General features: G+C 43.5%; 1 protein-coding gene across 4 annotated transcripts in view; it reads right to left on the bottom strand.

Annotated features, from left to right (window-relative positions):
- LOC137358611 (electroneutral sodium bicarbonate exchanger 1-like) overlaps positions 1-18,080 on the bottom strand; it is a 238,280-nt gene that overhangs the window by 39,071 nt on the left and 181,129 nt on the right. For 3 of the 4 annotated variants that reach the window (XM_068024674.1, XM_068024676.1, XM_068024675.1), the window contains exons 12-15: positions 12,104-12,278; positions 9,506-9,639; positions 7,487-7,732; positions 3,341-3,446 (exon numbers count right to left, since the gene is read on the bottom strand). In XM_068024674.1, coding sequence (XP_067880775.1) covers positions 3,341-3,446; positions 7,487-7,732; positions 9,506-9,639; positions 12,104-12,278 — 661 coding nt within the window. Of the gene's footprint in view, positions 1-1,287; positions 1,426-3,340; positions 3,447-7,486; positions 7,733-9,505; positions 9,640-12,103; positions 12,279-18,080 lie in introns of all 4 variants that reach the window. The other variant, XM_068024677.1, reaches the window with a different exon arrangement.

Here is an 18,080-nt window from a genome sequence, read left to right as displayed (position 1 = left end):
TTGGGACAACCGTCCTTTAAGGCATTTTGTCAGGCATCACTGTCAGAGGAATGCCTACACAATCCTTGCCTGTCTCACACATCAAAAGGCCTGAACCAACCCTAACCAGCAATGTTTTTCCTAACAGCAGGATTTAAACCATTCACAGTCTTGCACACTGCTACATTTAGATATTTTTCTCTAAATCTATACATAATGAGTTTGTTTATTGTTTTAATGTATATTGCGAGTTCAACGCATTTAGAAAATATACAAATATTGGTGTTTTATAAATGTATTTGGATTATTTCATAAAGCAACTTACGTAGGTTATCAATTGGCATCTAAATTAGAGATGCACAGGAAGCAGTCATGGAATGGTGGGTATGATCTTTAACCTGCCCTGGGCTTCTGATCCGAAAGGTGGTATATGTAGGATACACTCAACCACCCATTTGTCTGGTCTACTGCTTACTCACTAATTTGTCTTGGATTCTTGCACCATAGGAAACAAATAACTGTTGAGCCTGCCTAAGCTATTCTGCTCAAGAGACTTGATAGCTCAGAACTTGGTGAGCATCCACGTCGTACAGATGTCAGTTTGACTTGCGTGCTGGGGGATAAAATATTGGGACAGAAATTTCTTAAACCAAATAAAACTGAGAAGCAACTTCAAGTAAAAACTCCCATGCAAATCCTGAGACCTAGCATGTCGGAATGACAAATCAAATATGGCTGATCTACATTAAGGCTTGCAGTTTACTAACTATAAGCCAAGACCAACATTAAACAGTGATGTTTTTCACTCAGGAAATGAACTTAAATATTCAAAAGATTTGAACAGTTTATACATGAATTTGTGAAGAACTAAATAAAGGTCCCAATTAGGAACCAGTGACTAACTGGCACAATTTCCAAATAACTTACATGAAATGAGACACTGACAAGTGGAACCCTCGAGTGAAGAGAACAGTGAGCGTTAGTACAGCATAAGCTGAAATAGGTGGAGATACGTAAAAAGTACTTGCTTCAATGTTTACAAAAGCAATCGATATTTTAGAAGAGGTAAATCCCGAATTGCTTAAAAGTCAGATGAGATAATATATAAAAGGAAATCAAGAGATAAGTTAATTGGGCTAAAGGACAACTAAGTGCCAGGACTTGATGGAATCCTGAGGGAAATGGGGAACAAATAGCACAGGCCTGAAAATGTATAATTGAGGATTCTGTTGAGAGCTTGAGGACTCGAGTGTGGCCAATCTAAGACCCATTTTCAAAAAGGAAGCCAGAGCTAACCCGGGTAATTACCATACAATCTACAGAACAAAGCTTTTCTTTCTTTTTCTTTCTTTTGTACGTTTGCCCTGAAAAGGACAGCCTGGTATATTTTCTGAAGGGTTCTTGTCCAGTGCCAATCTGTATCAACACCTTAGTCTCCTGGGAAACCTGATAAGAAAGCACAATAATCTGGTCAGGCTGGATAAATTTGCAGAACATTTGATACCCTGCCTGTCTAATCTGACCTCCTCCAACAGAAAGGCTGGAGATTTTGTTCCAAACTTAGTCGACAAGCAGTCATATGGAGAGGGAAAAGAGCCTTTAGCTGGTGCAATGGCAGAGAGCCTGGGGTTTGCTCAGCATATAGTTTCCCCAAAACTATTGCAGCTGTGTGTGGAGGATACTGAATAAAGAATCACTATTACATTTTCTGCTTTCATTTACAAAATGAACTCAACAAAATTGTTTGCACAATTATTCACAGTAATATCATTTACTTTTTGTTACTTTTAGTTTGTTATTTAGTAAAAATATTTGTAGGAACTATATCCAACATAGCTATACTGGAATATCATAAAATTTATTTGAAATAAATCAATGTATACACTCTATTCCTTCCTGTTAATATTTTTGTACAGATGTCAGAATATGTAGCATTTAAACATACTCCTCTGTAGTTATTAATGACAATATAATTAACTGTCCTTTTAGTGGCTTAAAGGACCTGAAAATCAGCTTTTATGAAAAACAAGGCTATACAATTTTTCTCTGTGCATTACTGTAATATAGTTAGGCTGCTAATTAGTGTGAAAACTTAATTCTGAGAATACGACTCCGGACCCTTGATTTTTTTTTTGGTGCTGCCTATTGCTTTCTTCACAGCAGCCATAAGCCTAATTGAGAGACCGTTCACAACTCTCCTTTATCCATATACGAACATTCGAATTAGGAGCAGGACTCGGCCATTCGACCCCTTGAGCCTGCTCCGCCATTCAATAAGTTCATGGCTGAACTGATTACTCCACATTTCCACCTACTCCCGATAACTTTCCACCCCCTTGCTTAACAAGAATCTATCTACTTCTGCCTTAAAAATATTCAAAGACTCTCCTTCCACTGCCTTTTGAGGAAGAGAATGCCAAAGACTCACGATCCTCTGAGAAAAAAAATTTCTCCTCATCTCTGTCTGAAATGGGCGACCCCTTATTTTTAAACAGTGACCCCTAGTTCTAGATTCTCCCACAAGGGGAAACATCCTTTCCACATCCACCCTGTCAAGACCCCTCAGGATCTTATATGTTTCAATCAAGTCACCTCTTACTCTTCTAAATTCCAGCAGATACAAGCCTAGCCTGTCCAACCTTTCCTCGTAAGACAGCCCACCCATTCCAGGTATTAGTCTAGTAAACCTTCTCTGAACTGCTTCCAACGCATTTACATCCTTCCTACGCATTTACATCCTTCCTTAAATAAAGATACCAGCATTGTACAAAGTACTCCAGATGTGGTCTCACCAATGCCCTGTATAGTTGAAGCATAACCTCCCTATTTTTGTATTCAATTCCTCGCGATAAATGATAACATTCTATTAACTTTCCTAATTACGTGCTGTACCTGCACACTAACCTTTTGCGATTCATGCACTAGGACACCCAGATCCCTCTGCATCTCAGAGCTCTGCAATCTCTCGCCATTTAAATAATATGCTTCTTTTTTATTCTTCCTGCCAAAATGGACAATTTCCCACTTTCCCACATTATACTCCATTTGCCAGGTCTTTGCCCACTCACTCAACCTATCTATATCCCTTTGTAGTCTCCTTATGTCCTCTTCACAATTTACTTTCCTACCTATCTTTGTGTCATCTGCAAATTTAGCAACCACACCTTCGGTCCCTTTATCTAAGTCATTTATATAAATTGTAAAAAGTTGAGGCCCCAGCACTGATCCCTGTGACACACCACTCGTTACATCTTGCCAACCAGAAAATGACCCATTTATGCCTGCTATCCATTATTTTGAGCCAGGTTCATTTATCAAACAAGTAACTAATCGAAAATCCCTTTTTTTTTTGGTAACTTACACTGACAGTTAGATTTGCCCAAGGAACTGATGATCTTGTAATGTTTTGCTTCTCCCAGTGCTCTAGAGTTCTGTTGTTAGGATTACGAGGCTCTGTACACATACAGCTAAAGTGAACAGAAACAGAAAATTAAGCTTAAAATATATGTTGTAACTGGATGAGTGTGCGCCTTTCCAGTTTGAATCAATTCTTACCAAAGTATTAGCAGAGAAGAAACTGAAATGCGCTTCACCTGGTGAAAGTGGTTCATTAGTTTAAATCAAGATATCTGGCTCCACTTATTTAAAATCATTGTTACTTAGTTGTCTTATTTACACCCCTTTCCACTGTGGTTTCTCCTCTCATTTTTGCACAAACTGCTCAGGCAGAATGGCAAAAAGCAAGAATATCCCATATTACCTCAGGGTAAAGGCCTGCTTGGGTCTGCAAATGAAACCCGACCCCAGCCCAACAGAACCACTTCCGACCCAAGCCCAACCCGAGTCCTTTCATTTTTTCTCGCGCCCGACCTGACCCGACCACTGGAATGTTCAGTTAACCTAGCTTCTGTTTTTCACTTTTTAAGCTTGTGCAGATAAGCAACAAAAACTGTAACTGGACTTGAAAGGTTGTTTAAAAAGATTGGAGCCACGTACTGGAGGTGGTGAGCCGAAGATTGTTACCATACAAGTTAGTGATTGTTTGGTCACTAGTTAAATAGAAACCCATGGAGTTGTGCCCAGACAGGTTGTCCCACTACACAGTAAGTTGAAATACCAACCAGAGTAGGAAACACACTTCAAAAGATCTGCAGTTTCTAGTGTTTCACTAACACAATTGTAACGCAAGGCTGTGAAGAGTGTTAGACTGTGTCCGATCCGACCCAAGCCCGAATGCCGGACCCGGAAGAGCAACCCGACCCGAACCCGACACATGTCGTCGGGTCCAGTCGGGTTTGGGTCGGGTAGCCATGCTCTACCTAAGGGTGCAGTTCATCTGCTGCAAATGATGGGCTTAACCCTGCCAAAAACTGATGCAGTTCAGCAAAAGTGTAGCTGTCAGGTTTAAGTCATAAATATTCTGTGAAACCTGAACACTTAACCAGAGCTGTGTGAAGTAAGCATCCTCAAGACCATACAACCAGGTTTTCCTTCATTTTGACACTTATAGTGTGGTCTTTTTAGACACCAATTCCCTCATCAACAGTTGTACCAAATTCATGATTCATGAACACGTCTCAGGTGACGTAACCCAGGGCTAATAATGACTCTGTTCAGCATTAACTATGTTTAGGACTCCCATGATAGGTCAGTGGTCAGCCGGTAAAGTCATTGTGTAATGGAGCCATACAGACCTAAAGATCCCAAGTTTGCTTCCTGGTCATAGAGTCATGGAGTTATACAGCACAGAAACAGGCCCTTCGGCCCACCGTGTCCGCACGAACCATCAAGCCCCTAACTATTCTAATCTCATTTTCCTGCACTTGGCCAATAGCCTTGTATGCTATGGCGTTTCAAGTGCTCATCTAACTACTTCTTAAATGTTGTGAGGGTTCCTGCCTCTACCACTCCTTTAGGCAGTGTGTTCCAGATTCCAAACACCCTCGAGGTGAAAACATTTTTCCTCTAAACCACCTGCCCCTTACCTTAAATCTATGCCCCCTGGTTATTGACACCTCCGCTAAGGGAAAAAAGTTTCTTCCTATCTATGCTCCTCATAATTTTTTATACCTCAATCCTGTCCCCCCTCATCCTTCTCTGCTCTAAGGAAAACAACTGCAGCCTATCCAGTCTCTCTTCATAGCTGAAATGCTCCAGCCCAGACAACATCCTGGTGAATCTCCTCTGCACCCTGTCCAGTGTAATCACATCCTTCCTATAGTGTGGTGCCCAGAACTGTATACAGTACTCCAGCTGTGGCCTAACTAGCATTTTATACAGCTCTATCATATCCTCCCTGCTCTTATATTCTATGCCTCGGCTAATAAAGGCAAGTATCCCATATGCCTTCCTAACCACCTTATCTACCTGTGCTGCTGCCTTCAGTGATCTATGGACAAGTACACCAAGGTCCCTCTGAACTTCCTAGGGTCCTACCATCCATTGTATATTCCCTTGCCTTGTTAGTCCTCCCAAAATGCATCACCTCACACTTCTCAGGATTAAATTCCATTTGCCACTGCTCTGCCCATCTTACCAGCCCAACTATACCATCTAGTAATCCAAGGCTTTCCTCCTCACCATTTACAACAGCACCAATTTTCGTGTCATCTGTGAACTTACTGATCATACCTCCTATATTCATGTCTAAATCATTAATGTACACTACAAACAGTAAGGGTCCCAGCACCGATCCGTGCTGTACCCCACTGGTCACAGGCTTCCAATCGCAAAAACAACCCTCGACCATCACCCTCTGCCTCCTGCCACGAAGCCAATTTTGGATCCAATTTGCCAAATTGCCCTGGATCCCATGGGTTCTTACCTTTTTGACCAATCTCCCATGTGGGACTTTATCAAAAGCCTTACTGAAGTCCATGTAGACGACATCAACTGCTTTACCCACAACTACACATCTAGTCACCTCCTCGAAAAAGTCAATCAAATTTGTTAGATGATCTCCCCCTGACAAAGCCATGCTGACTATCCTTGATTAATCCCTGTTTCTCCAAGTGGAGATTAATCCTATCCCTCAGAATTTTTTCCAATAGTTTCCCTACCATTGATGTTAGACTCACTGGCCTGTAATTACCTGGTTTATCACTGCAACCCTTCTTGAATAATGGTACCACATTCACTGTCCTCCAGTCCTCTGACACTTCTCCTGTGGCCAGAGAGGATTTGAAAATTTATGTCAGCCCCTGCAATCTCCTCCCTTGCCTCACATAGCAGCCTGGAATACATCTGGGCCTGGGGATTTATCCACTTTAAGCCCGTTAAAACCGCTAATACCTCCTCCCTTTCAATGTTAATTTGTTCAAGTATATCACAGTCCCCCTCCCTGATCTCTACACCTATATCGTCCTTCTCCATAGTGAACACCGATGAAGAGTAATCATTTAAAACCTCACCTACGTCCTCCGGCTCCACACACACATTGCCACTTTGGTCCTTAATGGGCCCTACTCTTTCCCTGGTTATCCTCTTGCCCTTAATATACTTATAAAACGGCTTGGGATTTTCCTTTATCTTGCCCGCCAGTGTTTTTTCATGTCCCCTCTGCGCTCTCCTAATTACTTTTTTAAGTACCACCCCCCCCCACCCTTTCTATACTCCTCTAGGGCCTCCACTGTTTTCAGCCCTCTGAATTTGCCATAAGCCTCCTTTTTTTTTCTTTATCCAATCCTCTATATCCCTTGACATCCAGCGTTCCCTGGACCTTGTTGGTCCTACCCTTCACCTTTACGGGAACATGTTGGCCCTGAACTCTTTGAATTTCCTTTTTGAATGACTCCCACTGGTCTGATGTAGACTTTCCTACAAGTAGCTGCTCCCAGTCCACTTTGGCCAGATCCTGTTTTATCATATTGAAATCGGCCTTCCCCCAATTCAGTACCTTTATTTCTGGTCCATCTTTGTCCTTTTCCATAACTACCTTAAATCTTACAGAGTTATGGTCACTATCCCCGAAATGCTCCCCCACTGCCACTTCTACCACTTGTCCGGCTTCATTCCCTAGGATTAGGTCCAGTACTGCCCCTTTTCTTGTAGGACTTTCTATGTGCTGGCTCAAAGAGCTCTCCTGGATGCACTTTAAAAATTCCGCCCCCTTTTAAGCCTTTTGCACTAAGACTGTCCCAGTTAATATTGGGGAAGTCTGTAAGAAGTTAGCTGATCTCAAGTAAGTGACAGTTGGGGTATTAGAATTGGCCTTCTTTGCCCCTGGGCAAGGGAAGGAAAGTAAGATGGGATTGCTGCTCTTGATCAACATCCAATGACCTCCTGCTGGGAAAGGAAACGCGCCAACAGGATCAAGCTTGGCTGTGATGCCAGCCGCCGGCGTCCCCCCGTCCCGACATAGTGAAACAACTTCTAAATATTTACTATATAGGTTCACACTTCAAAAGGAATCATTTGACTAAGGTATTGGATATTAACTGGTTCCCATGGAATGCTAATGTTGCAGGAAGGAAGAACATTGGCAAGAAATACAAAGTACAATGCTTACAAGTACTGAGTAAGCTGGTCCAGATTTGTGTGCATGTTGAAAGAATAAATTTCTCCCAAATGGATCAACTTTTCCAGGGCTTCATAGATGAAAATTATGCAGATGAGAGAGGCAAATGCCTCCTCGGTGAAACGAGTTATGTAACAAACAAGAGAGCTTGCATCAGTGGCAACAAGCAAGATACACAGGAAAGACGTCCAGAGTCCAATATTCGCTCTCAAGGAAAGGTAGGATAATTCATAGTCCCTATAAAAAGGAGAGAGAAAATCCAATTAATGTGAAATTAGGTCCAGTTAGAGGAACATACCTGAATTCTAATGTTAATCTAGAGATCAACATCAGGTGACTAACTCAGGTAGTGCTAATCTTTCCTGCTACAGAAGTGCCGTCAAAGCAAAGACAACAGCTTTTCCAGAATAGAGGAGTGAGGGAAAGTGCATTAAAACTGGGTGTACAATATGGCACAAAGTTTGGATCGGCAGTTTTAAAAATTTGTGTTAGGGTGAAGCAAATCCATAGTCAGACCAAGTGGGGCTCAACTGAATAGGTTTTGCTGTCATATCATGGTGGCTACTACAGCTTCGAGATTGCAGGAATGAACATCTCTAACTAGTTTCCCAATCTTACGATTGAAAGGTTTTAGGATGTTTTGTACTCAAGGTGAATGATAAGTACTGGGGAGTGCAGCACTTTCCATTCCCTCCTCTTTTGTTACCCAATGTCAGCATCAAGCACTTCCAGGTCAGGCATGACATTAGCAGTAAAGGTGCCATCGCCCCAGTCTCAGAAGACAGGTCCTTAGTGCACCAGTGTTAACTTCTCCAGTTTCCATACCAGCCATCCTTAGGGTTGCCCGATTGATTTTGCTCATACTGTGTTTATGTATTGTGAACTGGAACTCATTTCAGTTGGGACCCTTCTAGCCAACAAAGAGACTTTCATCTCCTCTGTTAAAAAACAGATTTTTATTTTTCCGCTTTAGGAAGTTAAGTTATCCCCTTTATAACAGAACTTGACTGATAATCATACTGTACTTAGTACAATTCCATGCATTTTTTTAAAAAGCACTGCAATTTACACCTTTCTGTAATAACCAACAATACTTTAATCTTGGCTTTATTAGGTAATGGGCTCCTATAGAGCTATAGAACCGTTTAACTTTTATTAGCTAACAGTTTATTGAATAGGGAGTCTGATTAAAAATTAAAAAAAATAAAGCGCTCAGAAAATCATTAAACTTTAATAACCTATTTTTCCTAAATATTTTTCAAATACTGTGTGTTGATGAGAACATTGAGGGGACCTAATGGGTGAGGCACCGAGTCCGACAATATGAGGAAACCAATTTTGTTTTTATTCATTCATGGGATGAGGGCGTCACTGGCCAGGCCAGCATTTATTGCCCAGCCCTAATTGCCCTAGAGGTGGTGCTGGTAAGCTGCCTTCTTGAACCGCTGCAGTCCTTGGGATGTAGGTACACCTAAAGTGCTGTTATACGCAAGTGAAATGACAAGAGCTGAAGGGTTAATGGTTCTCTATGCACTGATAATTCTGTTCCTGCACCCAGTTGGCTTAGTAATTTTTCCTATCAACACTCACTAATACAATAAAACCTTAAAGAAAAGCTGAACTGGAGAAAAAAAAGTAGTGTTCAGGATTTGTTAATTTAAGTCAAAGCTTTTCAGACTGGAGTTTCAGAGTCTAGAATTTCAGAGGTTTGCAAGACCATGATATTTGTGTTCTATTCCATACTGTATGTGTTGACTTACTGCCATGTTATTTTGGTTACTGTATATAATCATCAAAAATATTTTCTACAATGATAGCATTGTTTTCGTTGGGTAGCTGGTGTGGTCTTTCAGAAGTTGGGTCATGTGAATGTTATGATATTTGCAGTGGTCCCTGGAAGCTTGCCAATATTTTACAGGGGGTCCTCCACTCAGAAAAGCACCACTTGAAGTAGCAGACATCCTCTAGTGCTTTGCAGCTTTATAAATGCTTCTCCTGACAAAAACGTACTTGCAGAATTTGAATAAAATCTTTTCGAACACCAGCACAGGGCCTGTACTGCCCAGGATAGTGAGAGGTTGTCCAGCAAAGAGGGAATATGCTATTCCTGTCATGGAAGCCCCAAACAGAGACTCAATCGCACTCTGGAAAAAAAGGCCAAAAATAATTGTAAGTAAAATGACCGAAACAACCCACATAAATTCAGTTATTCCATTGAAGGAATTGGGGAAAGTCCATAAAGTTGCTTTAAAAAAAATGGGATCTTTGGCTTTAGAAATAGATGCATACAGCACAACAGCAAGGAAGTTATACTAAACCTTTATAAAATACTGGTTAGGCCCCAGCGAGAGTACTGTGTCCAATTCTGGGCACCACACTTGTGGAAGGATATCAAAACCTTGGAGAGGGTGCATAGGATATTTACTAGAATGGTACCAGAGATGTGGGACTTCAGTTATGTGGAAAGACTAGAGAAGCTGGGATTGTTTTCCTTAGAACAGAGAAGGTTCAAAATTATGAGGAGTTTTGATAGAATAAATAAGGAAAAACTTGTTTCCATGGGCAGGAGGGTTAGTAACCAGAGGACACAGATTTAACGCAATTGGAAGAAGAACCAGGTGAAGACAAGGAGAATATTTTTTCTAAAAACACAAATTATGATCTGGAATGCACTGCCTGAAGGGGTGGTGGAATCAGATTTAATAGTAACTTTCAGAAGGGTATTGAATATGTACTTGAAAAGAAATTTGCAATGCATAGACTAATTAAATAGCTCTTTCAAAGAGCCTGCACAGGCACAATGGGCTGAATGGCCTCCTTCTGTGCAGTAAGATTCAATGATTGGTTTTAAACAGGCTACAAGCAGGGTGTAACCGAGCAGCCAATAAAATTCCACACGTGACAGTCAACTGGCTGCTGCACAAGGTTTACCTAGTTAGACACTGAAGATATTCTTACTGCAGATAAATCTCTTGCTTTTTTTTTGTTTTCTGATTTTTTTCAAGAGCAATTCCTCATCTTCACAAAACAGACAATTTAAAATGTCCTTTGGGATGGTGAAGAATGTTTTGAGTTGAATTGCCCATATTTTCTAGGGACCCCTGAATGCCCCTTTTTCAGGGCCACTGGTTTACTACAACTGAATAAGTCAAACTCCACTGTTACGGCAAGGGGAATCCAGATTTTACCAGGGATTTAGGGATTGTTTTCTAACATTCCAGTTATTTTTCTATAAAAACCATAAACCAGTGGCCTTGACCTTTGTCTTTAACCTGTAGAGGCCTCTCACCTCCTGTAATGATGTGCACAGAGACTCAATTTGACATTTGTTCAGAATTTGCTGCATCTCTAGAATAAAATCACTGGTGAAGCAATAAACAGCAGCATTGCAAGACATACCATGAGTCTGAACTAATACAAATCTCACAATCACTGTCAATAATACATACTGGGTAAGAACATGCATAGAATCATAGAATGGTTACAGCACAAAAGGAAGCCATTCGGCCCATCATGTCCATGCCGGATCTCTGTACGAGCAATTCAGCTACTCCTCCCTTTCCCCGTAGCACTGCAAATTTTCTCTCTTCAGGTGCTTATCCAATTCCCTTTTGAAAGCCATGATTGAACCTGCCTCCACCACACTGTCAGGCAGTGCATTCCAGATCCTAATTACTCGCTGCATAAGTAAGTATTTCCTCATGTTGCCGTTGGTTCTTCTGCCATTCACCTTAAATCAGTGTCCTCTGGTTCTCGACGCTTCCGCCAAAGGGAACAGTTTCTCTATCTACTCTGTCCAGACCCTCATGATTTTGAGCACTCTATCAAATTTCCTCTCAATCTTCTCCAAGGAGAACAGCCCCAGCTTCTCCAATCTGTCCACATAACAGAAGTCCCTCACCTGGAACTCTTAAATCTTTTATGCACCCTCTCGAAAGCCTTCACATCCTTCTGGGCAGTGCCCAGAATTGGACACAATACTCCAGCAAGGCCAAACCAGTGTTTTGTAAAGACCATCTATAAGTACTGCAAAGAACTGAAGACCGGGAACAAGACAGAAACCTAATTCAGCTACATCTCTCCATGTATAGTATACACATACCTGAGGCAGGTTTCATCTTTACTGGATGGATTGCATGCCAGTAACAGACCCTGCCCAATTTTTCTACCAATTTAAATGAATGGAAAGAAAATCAAGCAGGCTGCATTGCCAGTGTACAATCCTCCCTACCCGGTTTTCCTCTGTTCTCCACCCAGACAATGCATTATGCCCAGACAATAAAGATAAAAATCCACCCCACTACGCAGAGCACGTTGAATGATTTAATGCCAATACTGAACACCAAGATGTGCATATAATCAGGATTTTTAAAAAAATCATGCTTCTCACACTTATACTGACCTTGCCTTTTCTTAAGTAATCACTGTTGTGGCAAATTCTCTAATTATTTACACATCTCAAATTTTCAAAAGTTGAAATTTCCATCCCACAATGCTGCATATTGATTTAACAAAACAAATCCTCCTGTTTTGTGTTACCTGAAGCATTATTATATTTATGCAAAGCATCATCTATTAGCAATGCACCAACATCCTCAACTTTCTTACTATGCGTCCTTCTGTGGCTTCGCCCAAGAGGCCACCAAACGTGATTACAGGAGACATGCAGGCGCAGTACAGGAACAGGAAGGATGCCACACACTGTAAGCTGAAGGCATCCCTGAAGTCACTCCAGAAACATGTCATCTTCCGTCTGATGTCAAGGATCAAACCCCCAAACAGCCTGGTGGAATAGAAATGAATTATTTTAAATAAAATTTTCCATCATGTCAACAAATGCAAACATGGTTCTTTCTTAAAATGCCACTGATTGCCTATTTAGTACTAGAAGTAGTTTATAACAACTTAAGCAGATATGATAAAGCTTCATTGTTTTAGAAAATGTTTATTCCAGGTACAGTTTAACATATTCAGCTTTATAATACTCAACATCAGAAATTTAATAAAACCAATTTCACTGGCTCTCGAAACTACAAACTGCAAAGAAACGCAGAGCTCAGAAGGATTGGACATTTGTAGAAATTTGAAATTGGATTAGTGATGCTACAGGTGAGCATTAATGATGAAAATAATTCTGGAAATCCACAGCAAGTCAGACAGCAGAGTTATAATGAACAGCCCCAATCATCCAAAATATTAAACCATCAATTTTCCAAAGGTTGTTTCCAAAGGTTGTTTTTAAAATAGTGTGCTTTGTGTATTCAGACATCTTAAGGACTCAACAACAACAACTTTTATTTATATAACACAGAAATACATACCAAGGTGCTTCACAATCAAAAGTCAGACAAAAATGGATGTCGAGCCAAAGAAGGAACTATTAGGAGGGGCAACGAGCTTGATTTTAAGGAGGTCAGGGGCATGGAGAAGCAGGGGGGTTTAAGGGAGGGAATTCCAGAGTGTGGAACCTTTATTGCTGAAGGTATGGCTGCGAATGGTGGCGTGAAGGCCGGAATCAGAGAAATTGAGAGTTTGGGATTTGGGGGGAGGGGGTGGCGGAAAGCGAGGCCATAGAGGGATTTAAACACATGGATGACAACCGGGATGTTAACTGGGGAGGCGGTGGCGTAGTGGTGATGTCACTGGACTAGTAATCCAGAGGCCCAGGCTAGTGCTCTGGGGACATGGGTTTGAATCCCATCATGGCAGATGGTGAAATCTGAATTCAATTAATAAATCTGGAATTTAAAAGCTAGTCTAATAGTGATCATAAAACCATTGTCGATTGTCAGAAAAACCCATCTGGTTCACTAATGTCCTTTAGGGAAGGAAATCTGCCGTCCTTACCTGGTCTGGCCTACATGTGATTCCAGATCCACAGCAATGTGGTTGACTCTTAAAATGCCTTCATGCAGGCCTAGCCAGCGTCGCCCACGAACGAAATAAAAAAATCTTAAATGGAATGCATTGGAGTGTTTGGAGTTGCAAATAGTTTACAAGAAATGCTGTGATTAAGGTATGAAAGTGGATCAACATTTAGAGAGCGTTATAAATCTATGATAAATCTCCAAGATAGGAGAAGACAACAGACTTTCAATGGTCATGTAAAAATCAACCAGAAAATTTCCACAAACATTCATTTTATGATTTAAACAATGACACAAGTAAGTGTATTGCATTCGACCTGGACATAGCTAGAGTATGTTCTTTAATACTGCAACCTACCCTGAAGTGTAGAATTAAAAGGTCCAATGTAACGTAATAACGGAAGCTGTGGGTTTCATAAAGCTGGATCAAGGTTGTTGGCCACAGCTGGTGTGGCCACAAAGTACTGGTATTGCATTTAATGCAATGGAAGATTTTGCATTCTATTATTGTTGCCCAGCTAAAATATTTCCAATGGAACTTCTCATTGCTAGATATTGGAACTGTGCCAGTAATATAAGTCCTGTATGCTTATAAATTCAGTTCCTGACAACACAGTTTGCCTTTGGAAAAAAAAAGTTTTTGAATTTCTAGCCACCCTGGTGGGGGAATGTTAGGGCTGAATTTAATGAGCCTGCTGCCGGGTAAAGGGCACTGCTCCCATCTGTCACGTGGGCGCCCTCCCCACTGTGATTATGCTGCGGTTGGCCATTTTGCATAGAGGAGACGTGGGTTATCCCACCATCCCCCCCCTCCCAAATCACGTGGCGGGTGGGGGGGGGGTGGTGGGAGGCAAGTCATTGATTACGGCCTCAGATGACTCCAGAGCAGGTGCTGGCACATATTTAAGGGCCTGCCAGCCCTGCATTCACTCCTGTCCTAGATACATTGTCAGCTTGGTGCAGCCTACAACTTTTTCCAACTGGGTCCTGGATTCCTCCACCCCACGGGGAGGGCAGAAGACCATGTCCGAGCAAAAACACAGTGTCGCCCCCACGTTTCAGCGATGCCTCCTCCAAGCTGCAAGGGAAAGGCGGGAGGTTCTCTCCCCCCACAATGGCAAGTAGAGGTCCTCCCGCCTGACCAAGCAAGCCTGGATGGAGATCGCAGAGGAGGTTAGCAGCCGTGGGGTCACCCAGTGCAACTGGGTCCAGTGCCGGAAGAGGGTCAATGACCTACTGTGTTCTGCCAAGGTGAGTGCTCCACATCAGTCACCTTCTTGAGGATTGCATGTGACTATACAGGAGGTTGCATGACATGGGGAGGGTAGCAGTGCAGCTAGGGTTCTGTCTCTTCCTCATATGCATGGCTGTCTCTCAGCCACATGTCACCTTCCTTCATAGCTCAGCCCCGCTAACTCCCCTGACAGCGAGTGTCAGCAAGAGAGACATCAGATTCCCCAGTAGGAGATGAGGGACTGAAATGAGTAGAAGTGTCATGTTGATCACTGAGCCATTCTCTACCATCTCCATCCTTCCTCTTGCAGGACAAAACAGCTTGTAATAGGAGGGAGATGTCCCACACAGGCAGAGGAATCCCAGATGTACGTTCACTCACCTTCGCCGATGAAGAGGCCTTGGAGCTGGCAGGCAGCCGAGGCGGCTGAGCAATATCCAATGGGGAGATTGCAGTCCCTACACAAGACAGTGATAATTGTCACCCATTGGCATGCGCATCAATTTTGGAGACCCACATAATGCGTGGCAGGCATCAGGAGATCCGCACAACCTCACCCACAAACGTTTGTGTTCTCTCATGCAGGTAGCCATTTGCAGGGGTCCGCAACCAAAGGGGACAGCCGTCCACTTCTGAGCAGGAGAACTACTCAAAGGATGCACCATCCCATGACTCTCTTCCACCCTCCATCAATGCAGATACTTTCACCTTGATGGGTAATTGCTTGGCTTTAGAATCAGGGCCACAAGCTGATGAGAGCATCATACGCGTGTCCGTGCAACTGACTGAGGCTGAGACAGCCAAGGTCTCTGACAGTCGGAGGACTGTGGGTAGCCAGGCTCATGCTGAGCCCCAGGATGATGACGAGCCTCTGGTGTCAACAGCACAGGGCATGCTGGAGTTGCACAGAAGAGATAAGGCAATGATTGCATGGGTTCCTCTATTGAGAGGTTGGTGACCCTCATGGAGAGCTAGGTTCCACAGATCCATGCTGACCTGCACATCACCTTGGCCATGAGCTCGATGCAGTAGTGGCAAGACGAAAAAAGGAACATGAGTCTGGAGGCTTCTGCTGCTCCTAGTCCTTCTCTGGTGAGCGGGGAGGCTCAAGAGAGCCTTCAAAGGGAGGAGAGGCTGACAGTCTCATCTGGGGGCCCTCCTCAGGGCGCTCCGAGTGTGGCAACTGGCTCCTCAGCCTCTCCACCAGTGAGCCCAACTCCAGCTGCCGCGACGCCGGAGGAGAGTCCTGCACCAGTCCAGGACACCCCCATGCAGCCGGGGCCTTCCAGACCTCAGGCAGCCAAAGGACACCTGTCAATGTCATCACAGGCCAAGGGGCAGCCTGATCAGCAGCTGACCTCCAGCCCAGCTGCTGTTTCCAGAATCACACTGCATAGGAGCACCCGCAAACTGATTAAAAACAGCACATAGCAACACTCTGGGTTTCACAGGTATATAAGTTTGATGTTAAGTAATTAAAAGATGCTTTGTTCAAATCATTAGGCTTTATTGTCTGAAAGCCATGTGCCATTCTGCCTTAATTGTGGGATCTTGACCTCACCTTTAGGGCTATGCCAATGTGATCATAGCCCTCATGAACATGCCAATGTGATGAGAGCACTCGTTAACAAATGCTCTCCTGTGGGCACTAGTGCACATTGCATCCATTTGCAAGACAGGGACCGCAAATGGAAAGGACGCGACAGAGCTCAGACATTAAAGTGAGCCTTTATTTCTCTCTCTTTGAATGGATACCAGGATGGCTGCAAACGAGTCATTGTGAGGTTCTCTCTTTCCTCCTTCACACGTTACTCTACTCATCTGGCCTCCTGCCTTGGTGACTGAGAATGTGCTAATTCTGTCGGCGTAGTCGTTCATGGACCTCATAGCCCAATCTTGATGATGGCCCACCCTCTGTTCCAGCAGTGTGAGCAAACAGACCCATACACAGCAGTTTGCCAACCCCATACTGACCCCCACCCCCACTCACCCCAAATCCACATGTTGCCTACTTGCAGAGCGCCCGGTACCCCAGACCCACAGTACACCAGACCCCCTTGCAGAGCCCCCGATACCCCAGGCCCCCTTGCAGAGCCTGCAGCAACGTGATCCCACAATAGCCTCCAAACCCCCTCTTCCCCTATGCAGCGATGCTCCAGGCTGCCTACCCGTCACGTCAATGTGTCCTCTCGCCTTTGTGCCGCCCGGTTTCACTGGTTGTGAATCGGGAGGCACATTAGTGCTGCACGCCATTTACAGAATCGCTCATCGATCATTTCGTTCGTTCGTTGGTGTCATCTTCTTCCCAGAAGATTGACTGTCATGGATCTCCACCTCTGTCTGTCCTGTGCTGTCCTTCCATATACTGCACAGGTCAACTGCATCCAGTCCATTATATCTTCCATATTCTTCTCTGCTTCCCTCTCCTACATTTTCCATCAATCTTTCCTTCTAATAATTGTTTCTGTTAACCTTCTGCTCTAATGATGTGATCGAAGTACTGTATCTTTCTTTGATGTTATGCACTAATTTCCTCTTTTCTCCAGCCAAGCTGTTCCAGCACAGCTACAACAATTACAACACTGCCACGTACCCGGCAATGTGGAAAATTGCCCAGGTATGTCCTGTGCACAAAAAGCAAGACAAATCCAACCCGGCCAATTATCACCCTGTCAGTCTACTCTCGATCATCAGTAAATTGATGGAAGGTGTCGTCGACAGTGCTATCAAGTGGCACTTGCTTCGCAATAACCTGCTCACTGATGCTCAGTTTGGGTTCCGCCAGAACTACTCAGCTTCTGACCTCATTACAGCCTTGGTTCAAACATGGACAAAAGAGCTGAACTTTAGAGGTGAGGTGAGAGTGACTGCGCTTGACATCAAGGCAGCATTTGACCGAGTATGGCATCAAGGAGCCCGAGCAAAACTGGAGTCAATGGGAATCGGGGAAAACTCTCTGCTGGTTGGAGTCATACCGAGCGCAAAGGCAGATGGTTGTGGGTGTTGGAGGTCAATCATCTTAGCTCCAGGACATCACTGCAGGAGTTCCTCAGGGTAGTGTCCTAGGCCCAACCATCTTCAGCTGCTTCATCTATGACCTTCAATCATAAGGTCAGAAGTGGGGATGTTCGCTGATGATTGCACAATGTTCAGCACCATTCGCGACCCCTCAGATACTGAAGCAGTCCATGTAGAAATGCAGCAAGACCTGGACAATATCCAGGCTTGAGCTGATAAGTGGCAAGTAACATTCACACCACGCAAGTGCCAGGCAATGACTATCTCAAAGAAGACAGAATCTAACCATCTCCCCTTAACATTCAATGGCATTACCATCGCTGAATCCCCCACTATCAACATCCTGGAGTTACCATTGACCAGAAACTGAACTGGAGTAGCCATATAAATACCGTGGCTACAAGAGCAGGTCAGAGGCTAGGAATCCTGAGGCGAGTAACTCACCTCCTGACTCCCCAAAGCCTGT

The sequence above is a fragment of the Heterodontus francisci genome, chromosome X, assembly GCF_036365525.1.
Source record: "Heterodontus francisci isolate sHetFra1 chromosome X, sHetFra1.hap1, whole genome shotgun sequence".
In the NCBI taxonomy this organism is placed as follows: domain Eukaryota; kingdom Metazoa; phylum Chordata; class Chondrichthyes; order Heterodontiformes; family Heterodontidae; genus Heterodontus; species Heterodontus francisci.
Note: the sequence above shows the minus strand (reverse complement) of the source record. Positions and strands in the feature narration are given on the sequence as shown.